Source organism: Ptychodera flava, chromosome 9 (assembly GCF_041260155.1).
Source record: "Ptychodera flava strain L36383 chromosome 9, AS_Pfla_20210202, whole genome shotgun sequence".
NCBI classification, from domain to species: Eukaryota; Metazoa; Hemichordata; class Enteropneusta; family Ptychoderidae; genus Ptychodera; species Ptychodera flava.
Window position 1 is genome coordinate 2310660 of NC_091936.1, and position 14548 is coordinate 2325207.

Here is a 14548-nt window from a genome sequence, read left to right on the forward strand (position 1 = left end):
AAACTGAAATATTTGACGTTGAGGTTGAATGGCAGCATAGATATATTGTTGGTGTGCAAAGTAAGGAAGTGTTGATCAGCTAAATAGTTGTTAAAATCTCCTCTCATGAATGAACCAAAGTTATAGACGTTTCCTGACAAAGTACGAGATGTGCAGGGGTTCCGGAGTAACACTGCAAGCTCTTTGCGTTTCAATTCCCAGTCATTTTCTGAGTCTTTTGTAAATGTAACCAGGAAAGTGTTGCCGATTTATTGGCACAAATATCTTGATGATTATTGTTTGACAGCGAAACACATTTCACACAAGATATTTGAGCGAGGCACTTTATTTTATTCACTTCTGAGCAGGGCAGTTTACTCCCCATTGCACCATCGGGTACTGGGTTATTGGGTACCTCATCCTGTAATTAGGTTCGCCTGTTGGATGAGTAATAACATTAATTAATTATTTCGATCCTAAGACAGAAGTACAAATATTGGTCAACGTGTCCCAAATTCCAAAATCCACGAATATCTTCACTACTGGCGAACGAAATGTTGTATAGGAGCAAACACACATACTAATATAATTGAGGAATACATTTATCGCTGGCAAATTTCCGACTCATATCCGAAAGATCACATCATTACAATGTGATCATTCAAAAAGAAGTACTTCAGTTCATTGTTTTTTGTATTGTTCGAAGAAAGATGAATATAGTTTATTCAAATCCTAGGCGAGTATTGCAGGGTATGTTTTAATATCACAACTTACAACATCCTGTCACTGTTTTCGCCTCGCGGAACAAACAAAGATATAAGCTTAGTACATCATTCTATTCAATGCTATTTGTCATCTGAAACAACACGGTTTGACGTCGAACTTGTTTGCGCGTACGTTCCTTTTATTTAAAGAGACAGTGAGGTGAATCAAGTCACAGTGAGGTGAATCAAGTCACAGTGAGGTGAATCAAGCTACTCTAAATCTCGCTATTGTGCGTGCGGCGAATCTCAATACGCTGTAGTGTGTGATAATGACAGTTGGCCAGACAATCCAGTGATACCAGTCCGAATTACCAAAATCCATTGAGGAGTTCCAACATCCAGTGAAGGTAGTTTTTCTTCAGTCCGTGTATGTTGGTCATTCGAAGTTGTCAATCATTATGATGACCGTTGAATTTGGTATTTTCTGAAGTCAGTATGTTGTGTTGTTTGCGAATTTTAACAGGTCGTTTTTTAGGTATGAAGACCCTTATATTTAACGTTATGTCTTTTTTCTCAAATTTCAGAGTTGTCTTAGGCCAACACTTTCAGCGTACATAATCCATCTTTCAGAGAATGCCAGGATGATATTTCAGAATTATGATTTACCATTTGTGATGATAATGACTGTGTTGGTAAGATTTTTCAGTTCCATCGAAATTACTTTCCAGATCTGCAACCACAAACTGCACAAACTTAACTTTAGCACCATCAATTTTAACGTGATGTCCTTACTTTCAACCTGAGCGCGAAAATACAATGTATCGTAATTCGAAACCATCCTTTGGAACTACAACGAGGTTCGATCATGTACTCGATTAAAGTTAGTAACAGAGGTGGCTGTCACATTTAGAATAAGAAATAACATCACAGGGCGGCAAGTTACTAAAAAACGCCAACTCTCATGCATAATTTATTTATTTATCTGGGCCGATCAATAGACATTAGGCTCATTTACAGGTAACTTTACAAAAGGTTGAACATTAGAAGGAAAACTGTAAAACATTTACAGGGAAGAGACAACAAGATGCGAAAAAAAGACTGATGTCGTTATCGCATAGCTGTCCACTCAGTGTAGTAACAATATGCATGGATAGTTATCGAATGCGTTTACGGACAATTACGAAATCCAAATTTCCATGTCCTCGTTACAATGGCTCGAAAAGGCGCGCGGGATTGGTATTACTTAAGAAGATTATGTGTTCCTGTCTTTTGTTTTCCTTTGGAAATGCAAGTTTTATATAAATAAGTTGCTAGATTTTGGATTAAATCAGAACGGAGTTTAAATCTAGAGCGTAAAGAATAACATTTATGAATATTATGATATATTTGCATGGAAGGGATTCCCTGATTACTTTATCAGTTGGAGTTGTAAAATACGATAGTATAGCGCTTGTGTGCTGCCTAGATATGTAGCCATCTTACTATTCATTACTTTAACATTATCATTTTTTTCATTGAACACGCAGGCTTGTAAAGCCGATCATGTTGTGTCGGATAGAGATCTTGACGTGAACACTGCTTGGCATGGTCGTAGCGGTGAGTGTCTGATTTTCTACCAACAGACAAAATCTTTTCATTGATACCCATAATTTCTTATTCTGAGTGCTTTCAGTAAAAGAAAAATATTCTTCATTATAAGCTCACTACGATTGCGAGCAGAAACAACTGCAAATAGCTTTTGTGGGATCAAAGAATGTAACATTACTACTGTAAGTATCGTTGTAAGTATACGTAATTGCTGATATTACATTATCATACATTACTCGTCTAAGTACGTCATCAAAGTAAAACTGCACAAAGCCAGCTTGATTAAACATACACTAAGTGAGTGGTGAAACGGAATGGCTTTGTAAAATTTTGATCGAAATACAAAAATTAACTGTCGTGGGAAAAATAACAGTCTTCATATAAACATATTAGCAAATAGTTCTTTAGTTGTCCCAATTACTTCAATTTAGATATGTACATAATTAATAAGATACCTCCATACAAAATAGTGATTCCAAATAAACAATCGACCAGGAAACTTCAACTTTCGATAAAATGTTTGATAAAAAGATCCATTACAAAGATAAAAAGTTTCGTAAAGGTTGAGTGTGTTTCACTGAAGATAAGCAAATAGTCATAAAGCTCAGGTGATTTTTGCCTCATTATTTTGTTTCGAATCAACTACAGTTTCACGCCCACCAATCTCCTTCCACGCACTGAAAGAGGCAAAGAAGAAGTATCTTAAGGATGCCGAAAGAAGTCTAAGTTTCATATTTGATTTTAGTGTTTACGATTTAAAACGTTGGATCAAAATGGCAAGTTGTTTACAAAGTTTGTATTTTGAGCGCACCGTACTCATTATATCATAACTACTACTTCTGATATGTTGTTTGATGGTTTCAGAGGAATCCAATTCATTCAATTCTGGATGTGCCAGGTACCGTATAATCACTCGACCAAAACCATGGCTAGAAGCCAAACAGTATTGTGAAAATGAAGGAGGAATACTGGCTGAAATAAAGAGTCCAGGCGAACAGGAATTCCTGCTCAGTGTTCTTGAGATACTCGGTCTTGATAAAGACTTATGGATCGGAATATCAGATATTGATGATGAAGGAAGTTGGCGATATGCTAGTAAGAATTTTCCAATCTGTTATTATAATTGGACCAATGACCCAAGCACAAGATATGGCCGACATCATGAAGACTGCGCAACTTTACGGTAAGTCGTATCGTAGTAAATGCAAGACTGGCAGAGTAAGCTAACGTCCGTATTGTAACTAAATACATTTTGTCGATTGCCTAAGACACAGTTCAAAACAATGGTCTGTAGTGACTTGAAAATGTGTGCACTACGATTTGAGGTTATTTAGAATCAAGAAAGCGATGTTCATGTTATTCAACCACAGTAATGAGTATATCCTACAATTGTTCAAAATTTCCTTGCTGGGGCTGTTTGAAATATTTAGTGGTGAAGCGAGTGACAGGTCAGAAAATACCCTTGTAATTTAAAAATACATAGTGACTCATTGATAATATTTAATCGTGAATGATATGAATCAGCAATAAAATCTCGAAGTATGGTTATGTCGAGTTTTGCATTTTGATGTTAAAAGCAGCCATCGTCTCATTAGCATACATTTTGCGAGATACCAGTAATTATCGTCAAGTGTTCCGTTTTCTGCCATGCCTGCCAAGCATCATGGGAGTATGTAAAAATATTTTCACTCAGGTTCAGACAGCAACGTTGTCACTTCAGCTCTTTGACCTGGGATTGGATGTCTCGCGACTTTGTATGAGGTCATGTCTTCTACCCAGATGTTCCAATCACACAACAAAGAGCCGCAAACTACAGAACAATTTCACATAGTGTCAGTAGATTTATTTTTGGCTCAAACAATTGATGAAACAAGCACATTGACATCTGATGTCGCTATGTATTTGTTTTAACCAAATTTTACAAATGCATTTGTTCAAAACTTTCCAGTAACACAGAATTCACCGATAACTTCTTTTAGCATTTCGACATGGTAGTATTATTATTGGACTTTAATTAGTAGCTGTCCCTATTCCGGCTCTCTGTGTGGTCTCAAGGATAGTTGAGGTTTATTTTGGCGAATTCTTTTTCCGCAAAGTGAGATGTTTTTTCGCTAATCCGTCTTTCCAGATAATATCCTCTGATAGATAAAGGAAACAGAATGGTTACGTATCTGTAATGCTTGGTTTCTTTTACGTCTGGTTAGTCATATACCGATGAGATTCAGAGATTTAGAAAACATCGAACCAGTTTGATGAACATGTATTTCATACAGACTTTTCGCGAATATGGACAATTTTCATGTATGTACATTGGTTGAATGATGATTTCGCAGTCATTTCGTTTCTTCTTTCCAAAACATGATGGTATTGTTGTGTGAGACAAGTTAAAACAACGACACAAATGGTCTTAAACGCTAAATGTAAATTTGCCAAACGTCACTGAACTCGTCCAAGTTGTCTGTTTGTTGGTGCGTCTTCCACTACAGCCGGTGCGTAGAAATTTTCTCCAATACAATATACTAATAAGTAACTCTCTTTTCAGACATAATTCTAATTTTCAATGGTTCCCAGTGAGATGTTCAAGGAGATCGAAATTTCTGTGCGAATTCAACATTACCAATCGTGAGTACATGGATTATATTTATTTCGAAAACTAGTAAATACATTTACCGACTGATTTTGTTCACTGATATTTTATGAACTTATCTGAAATAAGCAATAAACCAACAACAGACGACAAAACAGTCTTCTAATACCTCTTTGTCCGATTGTTATGGCAGTCTCGCTAGATCGCTGTGGTAGTTAGACTAGGTTACGAATAAGGTAATCTCTGTACTTTATTTCATGCAAAAAATATATGATTGTTTGATTGAAGTTTTTGCTTTCTTTGAAGATACCCCCTCTGAAGCCTTTCTTCTTATACGATTGAATGTCATTCATGTAGAACAAATATTATTTATTGGCCAGCCGATTCTGATTGTTCCCATTGGGCAAATGATTACGTTACCTGCAACGATGGACGTTGGTGTATTCCGAGAGACAATATATGTGATGGAGTTACTCACTGTCTAGACAGGTCAGATGAGCTTAATTGTGGTAACACGACTACTCAGTACCCCATGCCAAAAGCAAGTAAGTTTACTGTGAGTCCTATAGAAACTCATCAAATTACGAAACCCTGTCCATTTCTTTCAATGATTACAATAAACAAAATTACAGACTCTTGTCGGAGTTGCGACAATTAAGTTGATATGGAACAAATATAGTATAGCATTATAGATATTGTGGTAGGGGTTATAGATGAACATATTATTCTTAATCCAGCATCAGTAAAGGTTTGTATACACATGATGTGACAAATTAAAACTGATTAATATCTACATATCGGTACGATTCTTACAGCGAATTTGCGTTCACTTTTTGGCACTTCAGCTGACATGTGCTTCTTGATTGTTATATAAATTATCATATTGATATCAGCATTGGCACTGATACAACTGCTCTTTTTAACAGATGCTATTTATGGCCCTTATGTGACTTCTTGTAGTACTTTCAAAGTATTCACAAAACATGAGAAGTGGTTCAGAGCTAAAAGATCATGCAGACGTGACGGTGGCGTGTTGGTCCAAATCACTGATGGGGAAACACAAGACATCATAAACAATATGTTAGGTGTGAATCATCTAGATGTCTATGACTATTGGATAGATGGTCGTGATAAAGTGATAGAAGGTACATGGATGTTCGACGACAATCGGCGTCTGTGTTATTCTAACTGGCTTGATAATGATGTTGGAGATTCTGAGCGTAAAGATTGTGCAGCTATTGGGTAAGCTCAACAGTCTATGGGTAAACGATAAGTTGGAAAAATATAATGGAAAATACTTTGAAAATACTACTGTGTACACTGATCCATAGACAGTAGAGCGAATCAACTGTCGATTTTCAGCTCAACTGACTGACCTGGCATCTAAAACATGAACAAAATACAAACTGTACCTGGTCGTCTGTTTGATTTTGATCGGCAGTTTTGGTTCTTTTCTGGAACCTGTTCTCGATTGAGCAAAATCATTTGTTTTGATGACTCAGCACAACCGAACTGTATAACACAGTTACACACACTGTGTGACGTTATTTTCGATCGTTTAGCAGCATCCTGTTTATACTTTAAAAGGTTCAACTTTCTTACACTTCAGTCTCCGACACTCATATAAGTTTGTATGGATGCAAATTAAATATCAAGGAGGGCAAAAACGACAAGGACAAGTGTCGCTATATCGTGTTCGTCTGAGTGCTATGACATCTCCATCATCTTCCTCCTCCTCCTCCCCTCCTCTCTCTCCCTCCCTCCCTCCTCCCTCCCCCTCCCTCCCCCTCCCTCTCCATATATCATGTGTCTGCTTTTGAGCCTCTGGTGTCTGTTAAACTTCTTTGATTTCATTCAAGTGCACGTAACACCATCTGTTTCAATTTCCTATTCGCCTCGTTTCCCTTATCCATGTCTTTATATAGTGTCGTCTCTGTTCACATCACAGACACCAGTCAGACTACCGATGGCAAGACAGAGAATGCAGCAAGAAACATCCATTCATATGTCAGTACAAGCTTGATGGAGGTAATCTGCTTTTTTCCCTTCTCTAGAAAGACACTTTGACATACTTGCAACGATACATTTACGAACATAACATCTATGGTATGTCTTCGTGTAGGCATGGATCTATTCTACCTCCACAAACGAGAACATTTTCCCTTTGGACTATTTCCTTGACATACAAATCCAGTTTTTTATTACCTTTAATGTCAGAAAGACTTGAAGCGGCGAGTACTATTAACATGATTTTCTATCATTCATTGTAAAGACTACAGAGTATTATCATTAAAATCTTAAATATACGCATATTTCTGTTTACTGTATTGCTATTACATCAATATTTCTTACAGACCATTAATGTTACAAAAATATTTAATATTGTACTGTATTCAAGAAGCTTTATTTTTCAATGTTCTCTTTGTATACCGGCAGTCCCCGACAAATGTTTCGAAAGTCCGTACTTTGTCTGTAACAGTGGAGAGTGTTTTCCCAAGGAAATTCAGTGTGATGGATTCAGAAATTGTTTCGATGGCTCCGATGAAATAGACTGTTTTTGTTGCCTTGAAAAATGCATGGATATGAAGGCTACTTGTGACGGCGTCTACGATTGCCATGATATTACAGATGAAGCAGTCTGCCACCCGGGTAATTATTTAACACTGTTGATGCAAGTAACAAAAATATGTGTACATTATTTTGAATACATATTGAAATATTAGTATCGCTAAATTGAATATGCTGGTCATGAAATGTTTTTTCGGCAAAAATGTTATCATATGCTTAAACCAGAAGGGTTGGGTGAGAATTGTTATTGTTATCGAACTTTAAAGAACAGCAGCGTACATATTTGAATCTCTGTAGAGATTGTCCTTGAAATATTAGACTGGCTGTATGAAAATGTATGCCACGATAGTCGGTATTTTTTTCAAAATATTTGTTGTAGTAGGACTTTAGTTGATAAATTATTATCTAACCCCAACAGAGCTTACCATGAGTGACTGCAGTGGTACAGATGAGTTTCAGTGCCAAGTGAACACGTGTGTATCTACAAGTTTAGTGTGTGATGCTAGAGTTGATTGTCGAAATGGAGCTGATGAAGGATTTACAGGTAACATTGCTCTTTTTCAGTGTTCATCAAATTATCATTTATTTACTTTATTGTAAACAGATCTAGACTCCACTTACAGCAGCATTTCAACTCGTCTTTACCCTATAAATGTTAATTCCATTTTACTTTGAGATGATAGTCGAGTCCTGAAGTTCTTTGTTCCAAGTACATGTGGTTTACATCAACGCTAAAGACACCCGCCAGCACAGAGCGATAGTAACAAGTGCACGAACGACAGAAGTATCTGGGGAGAGAGAGAGAGAGAGAGAGAGAGAGAGAGAGAGAGAGAGAGAGAGAGAGAGAGAGAGAGAGAGAGAGAGAGAGAGAGAGAGATTGCTGTTAAGTTATTTAGTTGTAATAATTTCCTTATTTTCTCTAGGTTCTGTAAAATGCCCATCAACTGATCCCCCGGAGAGATTTGTGACCGGAATATTCACCCGTGAAGAAATCATAGCGACAGGACAGTCTCATCAAGTTGGAGCGTTCAACATGGAAGGATCTGTTTATCTAGCGATACCAAATTACCAGACGAACAGGGTCCATTTGTATAAATTTATGACGGATTCATTACAATTGTACCAATCAATTGAAGTGACATCAGTGTATGATGTCGAATACTTCAACAAAGACAGTGAACATTATCTGGTGTTTGCTGTAAATATCCAAGATAAAAATTCATTTATCTACCGATGGGATGGACAGTACTTCACATTTTTCCAGACTTTACAAGGCAGTACCTATCACTATTTGGATGCTCTTTCATTCCAAGTTATAACTCATTCAGGAAGCACACGGCACTTCGTCGCTCTGAGTGCTCGTCCCCTTGTCGGTTTCAGCAAAGTAGAACTTTTTGAATGGCAAAATGATCAGTTTCAGAAAGTTCAAGAATTGCTTTTAGATCAAGTAACATATGGGTCCTCGTTTAACGTGGGTAATGTCACATATTTGGTTTTCGCCGAGGCAGGCGACACTGGCGATTCTCCTACCAAAGTATACATGTTCAACGAGACCTCAACTAGCCTTGAAATTCACCAAACTTTGCCGATATACGGAGCTTCATCTGCAATAGTATCATTTTGGTCTCCCGACGGGGCCCTGTATCTTTTTGACTCAATTTTTCGGTGGCCAAATTCCAATCATCAAACCAAATCTGTCTTATATGTGTGGAGAGATAATCAGTTCGCTGTACATCAGATTATTCCGACATACGCACCATCAATGGCTTGTCCGTTTGTGATCAATGATGAACTATTCCTTCTGATAACAAGTGGCAAGGGTAGTAGCATTCGTTTTCGCCAATCAATCTTATTTAAATTACATCAAGCCGCATTCCATACATATCAGACATTCATAACTCGGGGACCTAGTGACTGTGCAACCTTTAACGTACACGGTAGTCAATACATTCTCATTCCTGACCCTATGAGGTTAGGTGCCTTGTACAAATGGAATCCATAACAGAATTGTGTCCGAAATTACGCCCTAAATTTCTCTGCTCCCCAGATTTAAAGGTCAGTGTTTCTGCCATCATCATAGGTAAGCTTTCATGTGTCGTAGGTACCAGCAGGATATTAAATAACTGTCATTATTTATGGTTTACGGGCAGAGGAATTTGGGGGTTCCGAAAAAATGGAAAGCTTCAAAGACGGGGTTACTGAACATGGTTGTACATTGAAATATTCATCAAGGTATTCAATTTTATTGAGTGAGTGACACAACTGCTGATTCGTGTTTTACTGTCTTTATTCAGTATGTGACTTTAAACACAGCCTTCATAAATATTTGAATTATTATTGCTTTTGTTGCCTGAATATGAAATATTAAATTTATTTGAATATACCTTTAAAGCATTAAATATCATTGAGCATTTGTTGGAAGGTGTTGGTAATACATGTACTGTACAGGCTGTACTGACAGGACAGATACCTGACATTTCAGCATAATGTGAGGAGTAGAACAGAAATTTGTGACAAAAATACAGAATAATGTATCAAAAGTAACAGATACTGTGTCTTTTATTTTAATAGCGCTCAGCAACAACAATTCTTGTGAGTGTAATACGACTTGTTCATTTTATCGCTTTATTTGCAAAAATCTATTTTGTTGCTGGGGAGGTAAAAACATTTTTCTTCAGAAAGTAGGGGCTACTAAAGGGGGTCAGAAAAAGTTACAAATGTTTAAAAGCAATTCCTCAGGCCCCCGTTGATAAGTAATAAAGATTCCCTCACACCTCTGTCGATGATCTTCAATTTTCTTTTGAATATTTGACCCAAAGGTTCTGGAGTGGATTGTGTCCATGATATTATCGTCAGAAAGCAGATGTGTTTAAGTTTCATTAAGATACCACTCCATTCATCCGTTTGTAGTTTCAAGTACATGTACTTCGAAATATTGTATTTCATCAATGTTAAGTGTAAACTACTGATTACATGCAGATACTGACGATATGCATTAACCACTGTACCTGTCAATATCATCAATAAATGAGTTATATCGTAAATGTTAAAGACATTGAGTAATCTGTATATATGTTGATTGTCAGTTACTATGAACTCATGAGGTGGGATACTGTTTTGATATTTTCCATTTCAACAACACGACATGAATTGCAATGACACTCTGAACTCCGAAACTGATGTCAAAGGTTATATTGTCATTGTTGTACAGTTTCATCGGTAATGCTTCATTGATGAGTGCAATGCAACTTTATTAAATATCATCAATAACTTTCGTACTTGGTGAAGTGTTTTTGCAATATAATGCTTTAGATGAAATTTTATGTAAGACAACTTTTGGTAGTAGCTCAGATTGTTCCTTCAGTTTATTTGAAATTGATCATCTTAGGGCCCTTGGCTAGAGGATGTGAGTAAAGAACCCGGACACTTAACTTTTTTTCGAAAATTTACGACACCTAATCAGACCTAATCCTTCTAAAATACAGATTTTTTGAAATCGGACCCTAAGAGTTTCACCCCTTTCCGTCTTTTACCTTATGAGCTGTCAACGAGTTATTTTGTCAGGGAGATAAGCGCCTACATCGGTGATCGGCAGAACAAATTAATGAAGGGGGTTATGGAGGGTAATTAACAGATATGGACTTCTTTCCTCAAATACTACTGTGGACAATTTCTTTCACTAGAATTTATTTAAGCTGAAAACAGATTCTTAATGTTTCACTGTGATCTTATTTTCACTTCGTCTTGACTTAGGCCTACAACATCCAAAGTATAGAAAAATTAAAATTTTCACTTGCATTTTATTTTAGCGGAAAAAAGCTCCTACGAAAATAACGAAATAAATCCCAAGTGAAAATAAAGTATTTCGCAGTAAACAGCGATAGCTAGGGTTAAGTAATAGGCACGCACACGACACTTGTAAGGCTCGTACAATGAATCAGGTGCCGCCAACTAGTAAATTTCATCAATTTCGCAAAATCATCACAAAACATGTTTTGAAGGCCGATATACCAATTTTACTTATTTTTTACCTTGATCTAAAATTTGGAGGGGAAAGTAGAGCTGTTCGTAACTGCCCTCCCATTGGTAAGCTTATACATGGAAAATATGCCCTCCCACTGAATTTTGATGCCCATTGCCCTGCAGTATCTATGGTCTGTCCGCTTCCCACTCCCCACAACAATTCAAGCTCCCACTGCCCTCTCCCCACTTCTGAAATTCCCCGTTGCCCACTAGGTGCCCACTGGGCAATCGAGATCAACACAAAACTGTGCCGCCAGCAGCTAGCAGTATACCTTAGAACATTGCTCTCCCAAGTTCTATCATCAACCACGGCTTTCCCCTCCCTCTACGTAATATTTTCTGGTTGAAGCTTACCCACTGTCAAAAATTTTCTCCCCGCCCACTGAAAATAATGAAATTTCTCCCCGCCCCCTGATTAGTTTTGAAATTTGCCCACCCTGTGAAAAACTGCGCACGAACACCTTTTTGCACGAACAGCTTGGTTGGCGGCACCTGATGAATACAAGTTTCATAGTTGACATTTATTAATCGTATTCATAACTTATACTCCCGGTGGTGACACTCTCAGAGAGCATGGGCATCCATGCTCATTCCACAAAATTTCCAGGAGAGGGAGACGTAATATTAGAGTCAGGTCAATGCTGAATTATGATATTGTTTTCACATTTATTAACAGATTAGAGTCTGAAAGAAACTGTTAACTTTGGAACAGAATTGTCAACCTCACAAAATTCATTACATTTCGAATCACAGTTTTAAACCTGAATATCTGACTAGATAGGTATTTCCTGGGATATTTCAAACCTTTCCTAGGCCAGGTTTTTGGAAAAGTACACCTTTTTCTCGATTTCACCGATCCGTGATAGGGAATAAAAAACATTCCCTTCCCCTTGATTTTAGGAACACGCACGAATACCCATTTCCCCCGACAGTGACACCACAGGCCTTCTACTATAGGCGAATATTGCCTGCAGTACCCTGTGCTGATACCATATCAAGACATGATTTCAGTGTAATCAAGGATTTCATTACATTTCAATAAAATGCATCGACCCGACACACTTAAGAATTAAAAAAAACACAGAGTATACGCCCTTGCAGTTCACCGTCAAACCCCTTATCCTCGTCCCGAGAAACTGGCCATTCCGTTGTCATATTGATCAATTTCTCTTTCCGCAAGTTATATAGCTGACAGAAGAACAACGCAATATCCCAGAGTTCTTTGCAAACCAACTTCCAATATGGCGGAGATGCTGCTGAACCTTGGCAAAAATGGAGCACCGTCGTATCTTAAGGCCCAGATTACCCGTTCTCGAGGACAACAGCAACTCAGTGACCTCTTAGATAATTTATTAGATCCACAGAAACCTCTAGAAAATTGGGACACCCTCGATTGGTGTCGTCATCTGTTAGCAGGAGGTACCACCTTCAACGAATTCGCAAAGACAGTTCGGGTCTATGACAATGCAACGACCTGTGGTCTTGTGTGGACCGCAAATTTTGTTGCATATCGCTGTAGGACTTGTGGAATATCACCATGCATGTCTCTGTGTTCCGACTGCTTTCAGGGTGGCGACCATTCCGGCCACGATTTCAACATGTTCCGAAGTCAGGCTGGTGGCGCATGCGATTGCGGTGACATCAGTGTGATGCAAGCTGCAGGGTGAGAAACACTGTATATCCTTCTCATGGTCATATGCAGTAACATTTGTCATAATAATTGTATGCCATTCTTCTGGGACATTGTTGATATTACCGGTATCTTACCTTTGAGATCTGTCATTTGACCATAAAGTGCACGTCGCTGCACCAAAAAAATTGGCTGCTCAAGACGAACATTTAGTTTGTTCACTTACGAAACTAATTTTAGGTGTACATGTACACAAGGAACTTAGTAATCTTGTTGTTGTTGTTGTTGTTGTTGTTGTTGTTGATGGTGCTGATGATGATGATGACGATAATAAAAATATTAAAAAACAATGTCTCATTCCTTGCTGTTGTCTGTCGATGTTGTAGATAATTGTAAAAGAAAACTGTAATCGTGATCAAAAACGACGTAGGTCACCAAACGTCACTCCCGTCCTATTATACAACCAAGGTTGTATAATAGGACGGGAGTGACGTTTGGTGACCTACGTCGTTTTTTGATCACGATTACAGTTTTCTTTTACAATTATCTACAACATCGACAGACAACAGCAAGGAATGAGACATTGTTTTTTAATATTTTTTATTATCGTCATCATCATCATCAGCACCATCAACAACAACAACAACAATAACAACAACAACAACAACAACAACAACAACAACAAGATTACTAAGTTCCCTGGTGTACATGTACGCAAGGAGTGTATACGTTTTTGCCATAGGCCTATCTGCTTGTAACGTACTATAGAAAACGATAGTTCGGATGGTTTTCAAGTCAAACTTTCTTTAGTTTGTGAGAACATTCTGCAGCAAAACTAGTTCAAAAGGTTCACCCTGTTGAATGACCTTTTCCAAAATGTTGAGACGATTGTGTACTTGTGTTGCCATGGTAATGAAAGCAGCCAAAACCATCGACTTTAAAATAACAAACGATTTAAATTTTCTTTAAATTTTCTTCATCCCAAGGGTTTTCATAGAATTAAATAAACACACTATCTCTGATCAACAATGCTGACTTGGCAATGATGATTGGGTTTTCAATCCTTTAAAACATGCTCACTGGTGTAACCTTGACATCCAAGATAACCAAGTTTACTCATAAAATTCACAAGTAATTCAATATTCAAAAGTAAAGTCAAAAAAGCACAGTAGTTTGGCATATATATTGCAATGAATGTTTCTTTGTACATCCTCTGAAAAATTCACAGGTATTCGTGTACGTACATTGAAATTATGGGATAAAAAGTCTTTCTTGTGATGACTTTTAGCAAATAGCACAGATCGCAAATGACGTCATGTTTTTCTCTCATTATAAGCATAAATAAATATTCGTTCACATTTCCTGTATAAATGACGACAATAAAACCTGCTAGTGTTACAATGGAACTAAAAGTTACACTTATTCGTATGAATTGATGGCTCAGACTACAAGATGCAACAACAGCCGCGC

At 37.5% G+C, this 14548-nt stretch overlaps 2 protein-coding genes across 3 annotated transcripts in view; both read left to right on the forward strand.

Annotated features, from left to right (window-relative positions):
• The first annotated feature begins 895 nt into the window (after positions 1–895).
• Positions 896–10701, forward strand: LOC139139740 (uncharacterized). The gene is made up of 11 exons (XM_070708605.1): positions 896–1090; positions 1268–1375; positions 2210–2279; positions 3135–3453; positions 4813–4892; positions 5238–5402; positions 5784–6099; positions 6806–6885; positions 7294–7506; positions 7844–7969; positions 8349–10701. Exons 2-11 carry the CDS (start codon positions 1325–1327, stop codon positions 9425–9427), a joined length of 2499 nt encoding a protein of 832 aa, XP_070564706.1. The 5' UTR covers positions 896–1090; positions 1268–1324; the 3' UTR covers positions 9428–10701.
• A 1965-nt stretch (positions 10702–12666) lies between these two features.
• Positions 12667–14548, forward strand: part of LOC139139741 (E3 ubiquitin-protein ligase UBR3-like) — a 49397-nt gene continuing 47515 nt past the window's right edge. For both annotated transcript variants that reach the window (XR_011553873.1, XM_070708606.1), the window contains exon 1: positions 12667–13111. Coding sequence is in view for 1 of the 2 variants with exons in the window: in XM_070708606.1 (XP_070564707.1) it covers positions 12690–13111 (422 nt within the window). In the remaining variant the exon portion in view is untranslated. The remainder of the gene's footprint in view (positions 13112–14548) is intronic.